Source organism: Cajanus cajan, chromosome 11 (genome assembly GCF_000230855.2).
Source record: "Cajanus cajan strain Asha chromosome 11, NIPB_CcT2T_4, whole genome shotgun sequence".
Classification (NCBI taxonomy): Eukaryota; Viridiplantae; Streptophyta; class Magnoliopsida; order Fabales; family Fabaceae; genus Cajanus; species Cajanus cajan.
Genome location: NC_138527.1, coordinates 8,704,571 through 8,724,651, shown reverse-complemented (window position 1 = coordinate 8,724,651; position 20,081 = coordinate 8,704,571). Strand labels below are relative to the sequence as shown.

General features: G+C 36.6%; 1 protein-coding gene across 3 annotated transcripts in view; it reads left to right on the top strand.

Moving 5' to 3' along the window:
• Nucleotides 1-213: 213 nt before the first annotated feature.
• LOC109810084 (DEAD/DEAH box RNA helicase family protein) overlaps nucleotides 214-20,081 on the top strand; it is a 49,524-nt gene continuing 29,656 nt past the window's right edge. For all 3 annotated transcript variants that reach the window (XM_020373464.3, XM_020373463.3, XM_020373465.3), the window contains exons 1-10: nucleotides 214-372; nucleotides 454-521; nucleotides 617-722; nucleotides 1,385-1,927; nucleotides 2,031-2,143; nucleotides 3,611-3,845; nucleotides 5,487-5,650; nucleotides 12,606-12,687; nucleotides 14,287-14,376; nucleotides 16,099-16,332. In XM_020373464.3, coding sequence (XP_020229053.2) covers nucleotides 229-372; nucleotides 454-521; nucleotides 617-722; nucleotides 1,385-1,927; nucleotides 2,031-2,143; nucleotides 3,611-3,845; nucleotides 5,487-5,650; nucleotides 12,606-12,687; nucleotides 14,287-14,376; nucleotides 16,099-16,332 — 1,779 coding nt within the window. In that variant the 5' untranslated portion in view covers nucleotides 214-228. The remainder of the gene's footprint in view (nucleotides 373-453; nucleotides 522-616; nucleotides 723-1,384; nucleotides 1,928-2,030; nucleotides 2,144-3,610; nucleotides 3,846-5,486; nucleotides 5,651-12,605; nucleotides 12,688-14,286; nucleotides 14,377-16,098; nucleotides 16,333-20,081) is intronic.

Sequence of the window (20,081 nt, the reverse complement as noted above, 5' to 3'; positions counted from 1 at the left end):
TGATTTTAAATCTTGTAGAATCCTACAAAATCTTAAAAATTATGAAAATCCTGTAAAGTCTTTTAAAAGTCGCAAATTTTTTTTTAACTAAAAAAATCTTTTAAAATCCTAATCCAATACACCGTCAGTCTACCAAATAACAGAGTCTACCAAATAACACTTTGCTGTGTTAGAAATTGAGAATTTTGAGTCATGTAAAAAGTCGAGCGTAAATTATTCTAATTTTTAATGCATATATTATTTATTTTTTTTACTTGCTCAGTTCGCTTGGCAAAAGCTAAAGACAGAAGCTGCATCTGCAATGATAACTGTGCATTTCTGTCTCTGAATCTCTTCCTCCCCGGTCGCGGAGCCTCCGAAAACATTGCAATGGTAATTTCTAGGTTTCGTATTCTTCATTTTCTTTAACGAAGCTTTTGTATACACTCCATTTATTTGAACTTCTCTTTTCAGTGTTTATGTGGCAAGCAACTGGCAACCGTTTTTGCGTTTCAAGGCACCTTCCTCAATTCAAGAATGAGGTGCGTCGCATTATTATTCTTCGCATTTTAACCTTTTAGCCTTATGTGACCAATGTTGAGGACACGTGGCGTTTCTGTTTCGACGCTTGTTGCAGGTATGGTAGTTTTCTACCTTCGAAAATGTATTACCGGCTAAAGCATAAGTTCGCAGAGAAGAAGTTTGTGCGAGGTGTGGGAAGCGGTTCCAAGTTACGGAATAAGGTAGGGAAATAGACCCATATGTTGTGTTTCGTGAAAGTTTGAGTTCCAGTTATTGAATTTTGTGTTCTGTTATTTTTCGAGTTTTCAGTAGTTAAATTTTGGGTAGGATGTGTTTGTTTTAGGTTCTTCAATCTTCGATCAAAATTGGTCTTTGTTTCCATACATCAAAAACAAAATAATGTTTTTGTTTGTTGTAATTTTTATAATTAGTGATTCCCTCTTTATGGAATTTAGACTGCTAGGGTGAGGGACAAAATTCATCCATTATAAGAAATACGAGGACTAAAATCATTATTTTTAAAGTATAGAAACTAAAACAAATTTTGACCAAAAGGGCTAAAACGCATTTTACCCTTTGTTATTATTTTTTTTTGCCTTCCTGTAATTGGTTGTTTACAAGTTCCGCAAGTTCAATTTGATGTTATCTGATTGATTGACATTGAGGTGTCTCTGGGAGTTCAGATGCTTATTTTTTTCATCTTCCTCATTCTTTTATGAATCTAATATAATGATTGATGGACTGTTTTTTGACATTGTTTTTATAGCTTACAGCTTTGAATGTTAGACCAGTTGGCCGGATAAAAGATGTTGATGATTTGTTTATAAATGCTTATGGCTGTGCATATGAATGTAACATTAACGGGAATTCATTATACTTACAGGTAGTTGCTCTTATGGATTATAACCTTAATGACCTAATTGGGAATGGAAGTGATGAAATGAAATCTGAAATGAGTCTGAAAGATGCATTAGATGATTTGGACATCTCCTTGATGTGTAAGAGATTTCCATCAATTACTTTGGGTAGTGCTCCTCGAGTGGAGTTATATGATGGGACTGCGTCATGTTCTGAAACAATGAACTCTTTAGCAACAGAAAATTTGGAACATTGTTTTTCTGATTCTTTGGAGGCAAGGTGGGTGCAAAATACTGTCTCAGAAGAATGGCCTTCTCTGTCTGTCAATCATTCTACTATAACATCTTCCACATTAGGAAAAGCAGAGTCTTGTCCTTCTCGTGTGCTCCCTTCAGTATATGAAGAAAAATTGGATCAAGTCATCAGGGAAGATTCTCAAATGAAAGTGGGGTTGCAGTCACAATCAGACCCTACACCCAGTGAGTTATTTCTTGACAAATCTGTGAGTTGCATACTTGGATTAAGTAAAAGGCACTACCAACAGCTGGATAACTGTGGGTTTCACACGGTGGGTTACCGAAACTCTGGATTTTGGGAAATGTGTAGTTTTTTGGATTTCCAGTTTTGATAGGATAGCTTGGATTCACATTAATCCCACTCTTTATGTGTAGTTACGGAAATTGTTGCTGCACTTTCCACGATCATATGCTAATCTGCAGAATGCACATGCTAAAATTGATGATGGGCAATATTTGATTTTTGTTGGAAAAGTCTTATCTTCAAGGTGATGTTATCCTCTATTTCATTCATCAACCAGGTTTATGCTTATTTGTATCCTTTTCTCTTGGTATAAGTTCTCTTGGTGCTTGCTTCGTTTCTTGAACAAGGATGTGGATAATATACTTTTAGCTACTGGATTTTTCCATCTCTCAGCCTTTGGCATACAATAAACTGATGTCACTGCTACATTATATGGTTTGTTCTGTATTACATATAATGGTATTTTATAAAGCCATGATGCATAATGAGGCAAAATTAGATGCATATTTTTAATGTCTTTGCAGATGCTTATGATGTGCTTGGTTGAGTAGGTGGAAAATGGAGGATGTGTTTAAAATGATTTTTGACCTAGATATTAATTACTTTTCCACATGTTTTATCTTCCCGCTTTCCACATGTTCAAACAACATTCTTAGTTAGCATATATGCACCTATCATCACATGACCAAAATTTTCTGCTTTAACAAGTGTAAGTAGGACAATTAATGAATCATTAAAGTCCTGCATGCAATTAAAATTCTAATAAAATATATGGTCATATGTCTATTTAAAATGCTTACTTATCACATAAATAGCAGCGTAAGGGTGGAAAAACCATTAACATACCCATTTCACTCCATTCCTGTTCTACTTAATTGGCTTATGTGTCTTCATATAGTGAATTAGTTAAACTGATTTCTTAATCATACTTTGCAACTTTGAAATGCTCAAACCTTTAAACCATTATTTTTTGTTGGAGTTCCCATCGATTAGGAATAAGATCATAATAATGTGTATAAATGAGGAGCAATTCTCACCTTACAAGCTAGTTTTCTAAGGTTGAATTAGGATTTTAACCCACTTTTTTAAGATGGTATTAGAGCCTCTCCTGGTGATTGTTAGTAAGCTTATAAGATCACCCGCTATTGGGCCATTATGGGACCATCCGCAAATGTTCAGTCTTACAAACTTCACGCTTTAGATATTCAATCCTCATTTTGAGGGGGTTGTGTTGGAGATCCTACATCGTCAAGGAATAAGACCATAATAGTGTATATAAGTGGAGAACAATCCTCACCTTACAAGCCGATTTTGTAAGGTTAGGCTTATAATCCACTTTCTAAGATTTTCATTGCTTTTGTTAGAGATAAAACCTTTTAGGTATTATTACCTAACAACTTAAGGATTTGAAATAGTTTCATGACATGGTATTAGAGTTAGCCTTCTTGATCAATTGGGTTAGTGTACTGCCTATGCTTCAACCATAAAGGCTTGTGTGAAGGGTGTTAAAGATGGAATAAAACCATTCATGTGCCTTCACCTAGCAATTTAAGCTTGTGTTAGCAGTGTGCTAGGGCTCATGATATCACCGAGTCTTAGATTTGTTCACATGCATGTTACTGTTTGTAGAATTACATTATGTTAATATCTTTAGAAACTAGTGGTGATTTAAAATTTTGTAAGTTGATCAATTTTAGTGTTTCCTTTACAGGGGAGTCAAAGCTAATTATTCATTTTCATTTCTTGAAGTGGTTGTGGGCTGTCAGATTGCTCAAAGTGAATCTACTTCTGAGTGTGTGACCAGTGATGCTATTGACGTGCAAGAGAAGACAATTTATTTGCATCTGAAGAAATTTTTTCGTGGCTCACGTTTTACCTTTAAACCATTCCTTAAAAGCCTTGAAGAAAAGTATCAAGAGGGAGACATAGTATGTGTTAGTGGCAAGGTAAGTTTGTTCTACTCTTCCTTGTCCCCAACCCAGTTTTCTTATTGTATTGCAAGTTTTCAATATGTGGATTGACATTCATTGCTACAAAAATTCAATGACTTTGAGGGTGACAACACTTGTATCCCTTTTTATTGGAGGGGTAACCAATTAAGACACATTTGACAACTCTTGGGTGCAATTTACCACGATGAGGACAATGAGAATGAAGAAATGCAACATAAAAAACAATGACATGAGAAGCTTAATAGTAGGGGAGAAGAAGACAAGAGCGACATTATGTCTTCAATCGGACAAATACCTTGTAAGACATGAGTGGGTAACATGTTAATGAGATAGAGGACAATTAGAACAACCTCTCCCTAGTAGACTTTAGGAATGGTAATTTGCAAGAGTAGAGTTCTAACGACCTCAACTAGGTGATGATTCTTTCTCTTTGCAATCCTATTTTATTGGGGATATTATCAATTTACCATGTCATTTGGGGATCCCTATTGGGAATACCCCATTTGTGGCCAATTTTGAGGATTTTTACCTTATGGGATGAAGACAAAAATCCTCTAAAGTAAATTTGGGGAAGGGTCAAGGATCATACTCCTCGACAGGTAGGATCCCCAAATATTTAAAAATAACATAATCATCCTATCAATGACAATTGAATGTACTTCTATTTAAATTTAAATTTGGGTAGTTAAAATCAAATCAGATTTAATCTAATTTGATTTTATACTCCTTTATTCAAATTATTCAAATCTGATTTGATTTTTCTTTATTTTCTCCCTTTCCGATCTTTATATTTATTTTGTATCAAGGTGATTAGGATTTCTTATAGTCATCTATCTATGTCTATATAATCCTCTTATGTAATTCTAATCAATTTACTAAAAGATATTTTTCTTCTCTAACACACATATATTTAGTCTTTTCCTTAATATAGTTTAATATTATAAAATTTAAATTATTAAACAATACTAATTTATTAAATACTTTTAATTTTTTATCATTTATTTATTTATTTTTTTCATTCTTGTTATTAACATTAACAGTAATGTTGGTGATCTTGTAGGGAATCCTTTGCAGTGCACCGGTGACATCACTAGGTCACGCTTTTAAATGTCTTGTTGAATTTCATAAGGTTTAAGTAACAAAGAGGAAGGAAGAGATAGTTTCTCGACTTAGAATAATAGGATTTTAAATTGATATGGTGTATTATGATTTGTTATGAAAGACAAAACACCAAGTCCTATTTATACCAGGCATTGGATTAAGTGCTAGACTCCTAACCCTAATCAATTACAGGAACAAATAACTCATTGAAGATAAGATGAAATCGTTTAGAATACGACATGGTTCTAACAAGATATAATTCCTAAAAATAAGGAAACGTAATCATCACTAAAGTAACATTAATTATATTAGTCTATTATGCATCCCTCTAAGATATTCAATATATATTCTAACATGTTTTATATTTTAAATTTGTATTATACTTATATGATTGAGTATACTTTGCTTTTGTCTTACTTATTTTCATACTTGCCCAAAGATAGAACATTTTCCCTTCTGATAAATGTGAATATTATGTTTTAATTTGATTTTGGAATTATGTAAGACTGCAAATGATTGTTGCATTTAAAATAGGTCAGAACTATGCGTGCTAAAGATCACTATGAGATGAGAGAATATAATATTGACGTGCTTGAAGATGGAAAAGATTTATCCTTTTTTGCTAAAGAGAGGCCATATCCTATCTACCCTTCAAAAGGGCGTTTGAACCCAACTTTTCTTAGGGACACTATTGCAAGGTTTGTGCTTCCAAATTCTTGTAAGTCAGAATCTTATTCATCAATTAATTAATTTATTTATGTTTTATATAGAATGTTTCTTGTTTAGGAGTGAACATGATAAGAGTAACCTCTTAATTAACTGCTTGGTTTTTTAATTGTTCTGTAATAGAAGTGCGGAAAAATATAATGTATATTTCTCTGATTTGGGAAAAATACAATAGTGGTATAAATAGAATACAAGGGAATAAATCTGCACACTAATCTATCCCTGAAAATCTGGGAAATAGTTCTCCCTATAAATGCTATATCTAAATAATTAAAGGAGGGGAAATAAAATTGATCTTATTAACATTAAATCCTATTATGGGTTGTACAAATCAGAATTGAATATTCTGATTGATATATGCTGTTTTTCAATAGATTCTGATTGATATGCGCTGATCTCCAACACTCCCCCTCAATTTGGGTGGTAGATGTCTATCATACCCAGATTGGATCTAATGTTTTCATACGTGTTCCTTGGAAGAGCCTTTGTTAGGATGTCTACTATTTGTCTGCATGATGGAACATGGTCAACACTTATAATACCGTGGTCAATTTTTTCTTTAATGAAGTGTTGGTCAATCTCCATGTGCTTTGTCCTATCATGGTGGACTGGGTTCTTTGCAATGCTTATGGCAACTTTGTTGTCACATAATATCCTCATAGTGTAATTGATGGGAATTCTGATTTCATCCAGCATCCTCTTAAGCCAAATTCCTTCACAGATACCTAGAGCCATAGCTCTGAATTCAACTTCTGCACTACTCCTTGCCACCACAGGTTGCTTCTTACTTCTCCAAGTCACCAGGTTTCCCCACACAAAGAAGCAATAGCCTGTAGTTGATTTTCTGTCAGAGGGGCATCCCGCCCAATCTGAGTTAGTGTAGACTTCAATGCTTCTGTTTGAGTTCTTTTTGAAGTAGAGCCCTCGACCTGGTGTACCTTTGAGATATTGGAGGATTCTGTTTGCCGTTTTCATGTGGGCCTTAGTTGGATTAGATGTATAGCGACTAGCTAAGCTCACAGCAAAACCAATGTTGGGCCTAGTGTGAGTTAGGTAGATTAGCTTCCCAACTAGGCTTTGATATCTATCTTTATCAGTTAGTGGACTTTCTTCTTCACTTCTCTTTTCCGGTTCAATGGGAGTATTGGCTGCCTTGCATCCAAGCATGCTGGTTTCTTGAAGTAAGTCCAATGAATATTTCCTTTGTGATACATAAATACCATTCTTTGTTCGAGCAATTTCCATCCCTAGAAAATATTTGAGCTGACCCAAGTCCTTGACTTCAAATTCCTTGGCCAAAATTTCCTTCAGATGCTTGATTTCATCATAATCGTTTCCTGTGATAATGATATCATCAACATAAACAATGAACAAGGCTACCTTCCCTTCCACAGAGTGTTTGACAAACATAGTGTGATCTGATTGGCATTGGTTGAACCCGTCTTCCTTGACAACTCGAGTCAATCTATCAAACCACGCTCTCGGAGATTGTTTAAGGCCATATAGAGATTTTCAGAGCTTGCTCACCATGCTTGAGGTTCTGGATGACTCCAGTGCCGGGGGAATTTGCATATAGCCTTCTTCTAGTTCACCGTTTAGGAAGGCATTCTTGATGTCTAGTTGATAGAGTGGCCAATCTAAATTTGCAGCTAAAGAGAGTATGACTCGAATTGAACTGAGTTTGGCCACCAGCGCAAAAGTCTCTTCGTAGTCCACTCCATATGATTGGGTAAACCCTTTTGCCACCAGTCGAGCTTTGTACGGGTTTATACTACCATCAACATCGTATTTGATGGAGAATATCCACTTGCATCCAATCGATTTCTTTCCTTTCGGTAGAGTGGTGATTTCCCACGTGCCATTTTTAACCAAGGCCTGGACTTTTTTTGTTATAGCTGCTGCCCATTCAGGTTGTTGGAGTTCTTCTTGAACATTCCTTGGGATATTTGTGCTGTCAAGAGCTGCCACAAAAGACTTATACCCCTGTGACAATTTTCTATAGGACATATTTCTCAATGGGGTGTTGAGTGCAAGATCTCACCCCTTTTAAGGCAATAAGAATGTCAATGCCATCAATAGGTTTTGGATTAGGAACGATATTACCTTGGGAAAACTCATTTTCTGGAGCCTAGTTGGATTCATGGCTTTGCCTTGGATCTGTGATGGACTCTACTCCCTTCCTTCTCTTCTTGAAGTACGTCGTCCAGTTGTCTCCTTGTGTGGCCGGGCTTTGATTCTGTTGAGATGCAATCCTCTCTCTAGCTTCAGTTGGTGCAGTTTCTACTGCATTTTCCTGTTCAGTTTCTGCTACAGGTGCAGTCTCGGCTGGTTCTGCATTTGGAGTAGATTCGGTTAGCTCAATTCCCAAAAGTTGGGATTCTACCACTTCAATTGGATAAGTCTACTCCCCCTGAATGCCAACTTTGGGGTAATAAGGCTGATTCTCAAAAAAGGTGACATCCATGGTGTGGTAAAATTTCCTGTTTTGGGGTGAATAGCATTTATACCCCTTTTGGTGGGGGGAGTAGCTGAGGAAGATGCATTTTGATGGATTTCGGGTCAAGTTTGTTGCGACGAGGATTGAGGTTGTGGATGAAGGCTGAACATCCGAATATTTTCATGGGAATGGATGTAAGGATATGACTAGTAGGGTATGAGGTTTGGAGAGTAGAATAAGGGGTGTTAAAGTTGAGGATTCGGGAGGGCATTCTGTTTATAAGGTAGGTTGCAAAGAGGACAGCTTCTCCCCAAAATTGGTTGGGTACATTTGTAGCTAACATGAGAGATCTGGTCACTTCTAGGAGATGTCTATTCTTTCTTTCGGTGACTCCGTTCTGCTGAGGGGTATCTACACATGAACTCTGATGTATGATTCCATGTTTCTGAAGGTAGGAATTTAGTGCAGAGTGATAATACTCTCGGCCGTTGTCACTTCTAAGCACCTTAATTTTGCTTTAAAATTGTGTTTCCACCATAGTATGAAACAACTCAAATATTCTGCCAACTTCTGATTTCTCCTTCATTAGGAAAACCCAAGTGACCCGTGTATGATCGTCAATGAAGGTGACAAACCATCTTGATCCAATGACATTGTTTACCCGTGATGGTCCCTATATATCACTGTGAATTAGGGAGAAAGGTTGAGAGGGTTTATAGGGTTGAGGCGGGTAGGAGTTACGGGTATGTTTGGACGATTGGCATATTTCACATTGAAACAACTCTTGATTTTTATTGAATAATGTGGGAAACATTTTTTTCAAGTGCATAAAATTTGGGTGGCCTAACCGATAATGCCACAACATTACAAAATTTTTCCTATTTGGAGGTACAATTGCACAAGAGTTGGCCTTGGGTTCCGCTTTTGACTCTCCAACTTGGAGGAGGTAGAGTCCAGCACATTCTTCAGCATTGCCAATCGTCTTCCCCGACACCAAAATCTGAAATTCACATAGGTTAGGAAAGAATTTAGTGACACACTTCAAATCTCTTGTCAGTTTGCTAATGGACAGCAAATTATAGTCAAGTTTAGGCACATAAAGGACTGAATTCAGGGTAATATTTTGTGAGATAATAACTGAACCTTTACCCATGACCTTAGAAAGAGTCCCATCAGCTATTCGAACTGTGTAATTATTTAGGCATGGAGAATAGCTTTAAAACATAGTTAAGTCTCCAGTCATGTGATCTTAGGCTCCTGAGTCAATGATCCATGACTTTGGTTTTCCTTTGCTAGTATTTAAAGCATGCAAGAAATTACCTTTTTGTGCCACCATAGCTGTACCAATTGTTTGCTGGAGAATTTTCTGTAGTGCTTCCATTTGCTCCTTGCTGAATGGAGATGGGTTAGAATTTACCTCAGCTGTGTTGCCTCTGCTGTCCAGGTTTTTGGTCTGTTTTGCCTCTGAAGGTCTGCCATGAATGATCCAACAATTGTCGTTAGTGTGACCTAGTTTCTTGCAATGATCAAACCAGGGCTGATTTTTCTTTTGAGATGTACGAGGCTGGTTCCCCCTTGCTGCCATTGCTGAGCCTTCAATGGATGGGACTGCACTTGACTTTCCAAGCATCACTTTCCTCCTGCTCTCCTCTCTTCTTACTTCCGAAAATACTTCTCGGATTGTTTTAAGAGGTTTGGTTCCAAGGATTCTCCCCCAGACTTCATCAAGTTCTGTGTTCAGCCCCAATAGAAACTTGTAGATCCAATATTTCTACACCAATTCTTTATACTTCTTTTTATCCTCGGTACAACTCCATTGAACATCTTCATATATGTCTAGTTGCTGCCAATATCAGTCTGTATTAAAATACTCGGTGACTGAGAAATCACCTTGTCGCAGGTCATGGAGTATGCTCTTGATCTCAAATACTGCAGACTTATTGTCCACATTTGAGTAGGTTTCCTTCACTGCATCCCACATCTCCTTGGGAGTATCATAGTACATGAAATTTTCCCCAATTTCATTAGTCATGGTGTTGAGCAACCATGACATGACTAAACTGTTTTCCAGTTGCCATTTGTTGAGATTAGGGTCACCCTTTTTTGGACTCTTGGAGTCTCTTGTGATGTAACCTTCCTTCCCTTTTCCTTGAAGAAAGATCTTAACTGATCGCACCCATTGAGGGTAGTTCTGGCCATTCAATTTGTGGCTAGTGATAGGAAGAGCAGGCCCTTCAACCAAACTGGTGGCCGAACCTTCTGCCTAGTTCTCTCCCATGGTTGGCGGTGCTAGGTTAGGGATGGTTCAGATCGAGCTCTGATACCATGCGAAAAAATATAATGTATATTTCTCTGATTTGGGAAAAATACAAAAGTGGTATAAATAGAATACAAGGGAATAAATCTGCACACTAATCTATCCTTGAAAATCTGGGAAATAATTCTCCCTATAAATGCTGTATCTAAATAATTAAAGGAGGGGAAATAAAATTGATCTTATTAACATTAAATCCTATTATAGGCTGTACAAATCAGAATTGAATATTCTGATTGATATATGCTGATCTTCAACAGATTCTGATTGGTATGTGCTGATCTCCAACAAGAAGTATTTCTATCAAGATGTATATATCTATTTTTGATTTTTCAATATATAGTTTGAATATGCTATATTTTCCACCGAGTTATAATCAAATAATTTCCCTCTGCTGTTAAAGATTATGTTATACTTTAAGTAGTAGTTATTGATTCTTCATATCTTAAGGGAAATATGGGATTCAGTCTCACGACGTATGGAGGCTTTTGTTCAACTACTGCATATTATTGCACCACTTGATTGGGCCAAGGAGAGTAGTTAGTTTGAAATGTTATATTAGGGGGGTTTAAATAATATTATATGAGAGGGTAAAGAGGGGGCTTTCAGATTAGGTAGCATTTATCGAACAATAGCTTTTTTGTAGAAAAGGGAGGGGAAACCTTTGGATGGGGAGTTCTGTCATTAGTTCTCTGATTGTAATTTAGTAGTTCTCTTTGAAAACCCAAATTGTTTATATATGTTTCTTGCAATTTTGCTTTAAGTCTAACCTGCTGAACTCTTCATTGGCTGAGATGGAGTCAAGCTTTGAGGCATTGGAAAACTCAGTAGAACTCTTGCGGAAACCGACCAATGAACATGGTATTCATGTTTATTTTGTTGGATTGCAGATTCTTTGAGATCAAGAATACTATGGATTGAGAAGATTTAGCATGGTTTATGGATGAGCCCTCAATAAAACAGTCTCGTTGGGAAATAATAAAGACAATGATGAGATGCACTCACACAAGATTGTGATATCACTTATTAAAAAGCAAACAAGGGTGAATTTTTGGGTTTTAGGTTACAATTAAAGCACAAGTGCAGTGGATAAGATTTATAATAAAAGGCTTAAATTTGTTTCTAGTTCTTGTAAATATGGCTAAATTTTGCTCTAATTCTTCAAAATTTCTTTTGTTGGTTTTTCTTATTATCATAATTTTAAATATTTTTGGAAATGGTCCCTATCACCACCTAATGATGACATAACAGGCATTTAGCCATGTCATGTCAATGACAATTTTGAGGTGGTTGGGGACATGGAGGGGTTGACCATAATGGGTGAATAAATGAAGAAGTCTTGGCAGTCCTTTGTGCAGTTAGCTTGCCCGTGATCGAGGCTAGATGTCTCTTTGTTTGGAGTTAGATTCTTTGCTTGTCATCAAGGCATCCCATGGTCCCTCTTTAGTGCCTTGGCGCCTTTGTGTACAATGACTGAATATGCTTGAGTTATTAAACATACGAGTTTTAGATTCTCTCATGTTTATAGGGAGGGTAATGGTTGTGCTGATAGCTTAGCTGGGTTTGGTCTTAGGCATTCCGGTTCTTTTTGGTAGTTTTCCATTCCTCCTTGTATTGTATCATCTTACTCTAGGGAGAGGTGTGGTCTTCCACACTTTGTTCTCACAGTGAGAACTGCAGATACTTTTGTACTTGTTTTTTCATTTCTTTTTAGTGTTACGTATTTTTTTTGATATGCTATAGATGATTGTTGTGGGGTGAGGTGCTAACTTAGTTAGGATCTCTTCCCCATATTGTGATGTTTTAGCATATCTATCTTTTTTCAAAAAAATTATATGATAGATCCAAGATACTTGAACTATATGACTTATGATTAGGTGTGATCTTCAAATTTTACCTCCAAGTAAGTGCTGGGGGGCTTCTTGCTGAACATGCATTCTATACACTCCATTTACTTGTGCTTAAACAGAAGCTGTCATTCCGAAGCTTCTCTCTATGTCTGGCACATTGATGTGTGGAAATATTGCATGTGCATTTGTTTCTATTTCCATTTTTCCTTTGAGTTCAAATTTCATCTGATGAGAAGTATGGTTATAACATTCCTCTTATCTAAGCAAAGGAAACACAATGCCTTATGACAATTTGTTCACTATATTATTCTTTTATTTTCTTCCAGAGCTTTACAAGCCTTGCCTGTCAATGTTGATCCAATTCCTAAAGATATTAGAGAGCAATTTGGACTGCTAAGTCTTCATGATGTAAGGATCTCTAACTTTCAAAATTCTTTATTCTATTGATGAAATTTTTATGTGCTTACCTGTCATATGAAAATCTAAGTATTGACACCTACATGGCTGTATAGACATTTTATCTGCAATATACGTCTGTGGCTACTGCCTGCTGATGAATTGCAGAAGTGTTAATTTGAAATTTAGTGAAAACATAATTACAGAGAAAGAGGAAACTAATTATCTTCAAGAAACCAAGGATTGGAAAATAAAGGAAAGAAGTTCCCATGCTCTTAAAAAAAGTTGCGATGGCCAGTTATGCACTCTTTTTTTTATAAATATTTGATGTATTGGTCTTTTTACTTTCAATGTTGCTATGTTTATAATAGTTCCCTTCTCCCTTGTGTGTATTTGACTGTGTGGTGAATCAATGGGAAGTCTTCAACTTTCATTTTGGGGAGCAAATTTGTTTTGGTAAGTGTAAGTGCACAAACAAAGGGGAGGGGGTGGGTTGGACTTGGTGGTTGTCTTCATTTATGATATATCATGATTTTTAACAATTTAATTGTAATTTTAACATGCTATTTATTTTTTTCTGGGGATTTTACTTGGTATTTGTTTGGTGCATGGAATCGGGCTTGGGAATTAGAATTGGACTTGGGAGGTGTTTGTTTCAAGGTATCATATTACATTCTTAGGAATATTTTAACAGGAATTTATTCCTAGATATATTTAGAAAACATGTTTATTTACATTCTAATATTCATTGGAATATTTTTTAAAATTGAAAATAATTTAAATAAAAAATAACTAAAAAGGGAAGTTGACAAGTGTGGTAAAACATAACTTCCCTTATCCCATGGGAATATTCTTTTCCCACCCCCTCAACATGGGAGTAAAGTGAAGGAAACATGATATGATAACTATTGGAGTATACCTTTTATTTTGTTAGATCTATATAGCTTTGGTCAGGAGCTAACCTAACAGCTTCTGATAGAAGCTGTTAGCCCTATAAATACTGTCTTGTATCCTTTATACAAACAGGTTGAATACAATACAGAAATACACTCATTCATTCTAGCTTTCTCTCTCAACTTCAATAATAACCTTCCCTGGATTGATATACTTTGGAATAAATTTTTAAAACTTGTAACAAACATGGGGATATTACATTCCAATGCTTATTGCTTACATTCCTGGGATGAACTTTAATCCATGAAAGATGCACACTCTTAGGGATTGTAGTTCAGATGTTTTGAAAATCTACAATGCTCAACCTAGGACTTTGGAATTAGGCACTCTTGCCTCAACCTAGGAATGGCTTCTAACTTCCACAATGATTGTAGTTTAATATTGTTAATGATGCACTTTTATATCAATCTGTTTAAACTGTGCTTGTGAATCTAAGCTAAAATTCTCTAATACATGTGTTAAACTGTTTACTAGTTTTTGTGGTTTGTGCTGTGCTGTGCTGCATTAGGTTGGAGAACATCGAGGAATGCCAATATCTATGGCCTCTTTCCTTAAGAAATAAAATACTCTTCCATTCCTATTTTTCTGAAACTTAACTCCTCCTGTTTCTGCATAATTTTCACTGAAATTTCAAATTTTGGATTGTTAACAATATAGGCATATTTTGGAATCCACAAACCGAAGGACATAAATGAAGCTGATTTGGCTCGCAAGAGACTTATATTTGATGAGTTTTTTTACCTGCAGGTGAGGTTATCATTTTTATCAGATTTTATTTGTAGTATCATCTATTGGAAATTTTAAAAATTTTCTGAGAAATACGAGTACACTCTCTAACTCTTAAACATTATTATTTGCTGAAATTTATTTGGAATAACAATTGTGTAGGTCCCAGCCTTGTGTAATGAGCTCCATTCCTGATTTTGTAATTTCTAATAAATTTTAACTAACAGTAGAAAGTGTGTTGCTAACACCTCTCTATCATTTTTGCTACCATTATGAAGCCTATGGTTGATTACAAGATTTCAATATATATATATATATATATATATATATATATAGAGAGAGAGAGAGAGAGAGAGAGAGAGAGAGAGAGATCCACTTATTCCAAGAGCAAGTCTACCTAGATTTACTCCATTTAATAACTCTTATTTTATATCAAATTTCAACTGTCCAACTGTTAAATTAAAGATTCTTAATGTACAGATCAAGTTTGTAAGGTTTTAAAAATTTTGAAAACTATTTGATACTCTATTCTATTGGTTCAAATTGACAGATAATCATAAAAATATTTTATACGTTGATTTGAATTAATGAAATGAAGTATAAAATAATTTTCAAATTTTTTCAAAATTTGCAAACTTGATCTATGCATTAGAAACCTTTAATTCAATGGTTGGTTGTTTAAATTTGATGTAGAATATGAGTTATTGAGTGAAGTAAGTCTAGGTATAGACTTACTTTTGGTGTAAGTGAATCCCCCCATATATATATAATATATATATGATGCAGTCATTTCTTTTAGTTAATATTTTGAAAGTTACACTTGAATAACCTGATATGAGAGGCTGGATTGATTTGAATCGTTTGAGGAAATGACCCCTCAGCTTATAATATTGTAATTTCAATCAAATTAATTACAACATCCCTTAATATAGGGGATGAGAATAATATCATAATTTACTGCTCTTACTTGGTATCTGAGCGGGTTTGATCTTGCTTTGCTTGACTTGTCAATCCTAATAAGGAATAAATCAAATTAAATCTCTCCAAATAAAGTAAATAAATAAACACATTAAGCACATGATATACATGCTACAACATATTTTGGTTCCGGTAGCTCAGTCAGTTTTGCTCATTGTGTGGCTTTTAAATTCAGAATTGAAATTTGATATTACCTCTGGTCCTATATATAAGAAACATAGACCCACTTTCAAATGTATTATTTGCTAATTTTATTTTATATCTTTGTTTTATGAAGTCTATTAATGAGACATTAAGTTATTTTTCATGAAAGTGGGTGCATTCATTACACTACTAACAAAATAAGATGCACCAATTGGTTGAAAAAATTATCTCATGAATTACTAGTACTGTCGGTAAATGTAACTACCACCTATGCGATGTAATTCTATTGATATTTATGGAATAAAATTTAAATTAATGATATTATAAATTACAATTAATGAATTTAACTACTTCTATTGGTTTTGATGAATTGGATATTTGTGTTTTATATATAGGAACAAAGATTAGTATAAATTTAGATGAAGTTGACAACTTGACCTTACAATGCTTTTGAATTGTACTTGGCAATTTGTTTGCTGGGCATGTGCATTGTACACTAATTGTTTGACCTTTTAACCAGTGGTTGATTGCTCTCTATCATGTTTTCTTGTAATAATTTACCTCTCTCTTTATTATATGGTTCAATTATTTTCTTACTTCACCTCTACTGTCTTTTGTCAGTTAGGACGCTTATTCCAAATGCTTGAAAGTCTTGGTACACAGATAGAAAAGGATGGATTGCTAGATAAGTATAGAAGACCAGAAAATAATGCTGTGTGTACTGAAGAGTGGTCCTCTCTCACCAAGAAGGTTTTTGAGGTTCTTCCATATACACTTACTACTAGTCAGCTGCATGCTGTGTCAGAAATTATTTGGGATCTAAAAAGACCAGTTCCAATGAATCGGCTTCTTCAGGTTTTGTATTTTTCTTAACTTGGTGTTGCTTTACTCTCATCATATTTGTTAGATATAGTCTGACCACATGGGCTTAGGCCCACTACTTTGTATATAAACTATTGGAAAAAACCCAAGTCCCACATCGACTAGAGATTAGGCAATTGAATAGTATATAAGTGGAAAGCAACCCTCACCTTACAAGCCGGTTTTGTAGGGTTGAGTTAAACTTAATCCACTATTCTAACATAAACATATCTTTCATTTTGCAATACACAAGGAAATGCTTTATTCCATTTACCATTTCTCTCAACATGGTATCTAGAGCCTAATCCTTGACCTCCCGGTGGACCCATTGTTCATCAGTGCCTGCAAAACGTCTCATTCTGTTTTCCGGCAACCCACCTCGCTGTGTCTCTTTCCGACCGTTTTTCCTCTATTTTACGGCGTTCTTTCTTTGCTGCCGCCGCCGCCGTCAGCTTTCTTTTGACGAACCCAACGCCACCAGTCGCGAGCAAACGGAGGTCGCACGTGCCCACACGCACCGACTCCGTGCTTGCACGGTTTCTCTCTCCTCTCCGTCGGCCGCTGCGCGTGGCGGCGCGTTCGACCACTTTTTCGGCGGCGATCACCGGCGCCGGACTCGTCCCAACACCCTCTACCCCAATCTACAATTTGTTTCTTGATCGGACTTGGTTTGTCACGGGTCCCTTCCTTCTCGGGCCATTTTCTCTCTCTCGTGGTTGTTTCTCTCTCCTCTCCCAGCATATATGGCTTCTCCTACTACTGTTCGGCCTGACTCCTCTATTTTTACTAACTATGTCAATGTCCCACTTTCCATTGACAAGTTACTTAGATATTCAAATAAGCAGCAAAAAGCCCAGATCCACCGATCTGTCTATTTCTTTTATATTGAATGAAAAAGAGAAGGATTACAAGAAAAATAACTGAGTAGTCTAGAGGCCTAAGCCATCACATCAAGCTAGAGTGAAGTCAGGAAATACATTAAAATATTTAATAAACAGAAGAAACTTTCTACATAAGCTACTCTAACAAAGTTAAACGAAACCAATTATAACACTTGGGCTTCTGATATCAAGCTTTGGCTTAAGGGACAGGATTATGTTACTTACCTTACCCAGATAGTTACTTCCATTGATGAGAAAGATCGTCCTCGTTGGTCGAAAATTGATGCTCAAATTTGTTGTGTCCTTAAGTCGACCATGGCTTCTCATGGTATTTTGCATCAAACATCTTGTGCATATACCCCTCAACAAAATGGAGTGGCTGAGCGCAAAAATAGACACTTAATTGAGACCACTTGCACCTTCTTACTTCATGGTCACGTTTCTCAACCTTTTTGGGGTGATGCTGTTCTCACTGCATGGTATCTCATCAATCGCATGCCATCTTCTGTTCTCAACAATCAAATACATCACTCCATTTTGTTCCCCAATCAACCTCTCTACCCTTTAGCTCCTTGTGTCTTTGGATCTACTTGTTTCGTCCATAATCACAGTCCTGGTCTTGATAAACTTTCTGCTCGGTCTCACAAATGTGTCTTCTTAGGGTATCCTAGGTCTCAAAAAGGGTATAAATGTTTCTCACCCTCCCTTCATCGCTATTTAATTTCAGCTGATGTCACCTTTCTCGAGTCTTCTTTCTACTTTCCTTCTACTTCCTCTTCTTCTGCAGCTGTCCTTACCCCTTCACCCCCCACTTGTCTTTGATACTCCTCCTATGTCTGCTGTGCCACCCGACCCACCACCTCCGCCTCCCCTTCAAGTTTATAATCGTCGGCAACGCTCTCACCTTCCTACTGGGCCCCCTACCGACTCTACTCCGGTGCCACCACCTTCATCCCCTCTGGCCCAACCACTTGAGTTAGACCTCCCAATTGCCCTCCGAAAAGGTACTCGTTCTACTCGTAATCCTTCCCCTCATTATATTACCTTGAGTTATCACAGGTTATCCTCTTCCCATTATACTTGTCTTTCTTCTATTTCCTCTGTCTATTCCTAAAATTGTAGGTGATGTCTTAGTCCACCCTGGTTGGAGACAAGCCATGATTGATGAACTGTGTGCTCTTCAGAACAATGGTACTCGGGATCTTGTTTCCTTGCCTCCTGGGAAGTCTGTGGTTGGCTGTCGATGGATCTTTACAGTCAAGGTTGATCCAGATGGCACCATTGATCGCCTCAAAGCTCGTTTGGTCGCCAAAGGGTATACTCAGATTTTGGATTAGACTATGGTGACACTTTCTCCCCCGTTGCCAAGATGGCCTCTGTCAGATTATTCTTAGTCATGGCTGCTCTTCGCCGTTGGCCTCTATCAACTGGATGTTAAAAATGTCTTTCTTCATGGGGATTTGCTAGAGGAAATTTATATGGAGCAACTTCCTGGATTTGTTGCTCAGGGGGAGTCTTTCGGTTTGGTATGTCGTCTCCGCAAATCACTTTATGGTCTTAAGCAGTCTCCAAGGGCATGGTTTGGTCGATTTAGTACCGTAGTCCAACAATTTGGTATGACTCGAAGTGAAGCTGATCATTCTGTTTTTTATCGAAATTCCACTGTTAGGTGCATCTACTTGATAGTGTATGTTGATGATATTGTTCTTACTAGTAGTGACCATCATGGCATTTCTCAGATAAAACAACATCTTTGCCATCACTTTCAAACAAAAGACCTTGGTAAACTTAGATATTTATTGGGGATTGAGGTAGCACAATCTAAAAATGGAATTGTAATATCTCAAAGGAAGTATGCATTGGATATTTTAGAGGAAACTGGCCTAATGAGTCCCAAGCCCATTGATACACCTATGGATCCCAATGCTAAACTCCTACCAAGTTAAGGGGAGCCTTTCTCAAATCCTGAGAGGTACAGAAGATTGGTTGGGAAATTGAATTATCTCACGGTAACTCGTCCTGACATCTCCTTTGCAGTTAGTGTGGTGAGTCAATTTCTCAATTCTCCATGTGTAGGACATTGGAATGCAGTCATCCGCATTCTAAAAAATATCAAAGGTGCTCCAGGAAAAGGTTTATTATATGGCTACAACAATCATACTCGAGTTGTGGGGTACTCAGATGCAGATTGGGCAGGCTCTCCCTCTGACAGGAGATCCACGTCAGATTATTGTGTCTTTATTGGTGATAACTTGATTTCCTGGAAAAGTAAAAAGCAGAATGTAGTGGCAAGATCTAGTGCAGAAGCAGAATATCGTGCTATAGCCTCTGCTTCTTGTGAGCTTATTTGGCTCAAATAGTTGCTTAAAGAACTGAGATTTGGTGAAGTTAAACAGATGACTCTCATATGTGATAACCAAGCTGCCCTTCATATTGCCTCAAATCTAGTATTTCACGAGAGGACCAAACACATTGAAATAGATTGTCACTTCATTCGTGAGAAGATTTTATCTCGGGACATTACTACTCAGTTTGTTAACTCTACTAATCAGTTGGCAGATGTCTTCACCAAATCATTACGGGGTCCTAGGATTGATTATATTTGTAACAAGCTTGGTGCATATGATCTATATACACTAGCTTGAGGGGGAGTGTTTGATATAGTCTGACCACATGGGCTTAGGCCCACTACTTTGTATATAAACATATATTTCATTTTGCAATACACAAGGAAATGCTTTATTCCATTTGCCATTTCTCTCAACAATATTCATACAGTACTCCCCTCACTTGTTCCTTTTTGTTTCATGTACTTCCTATCACTATAAAAGCTAACTATAGAAATCAGGCATTATGAAACAA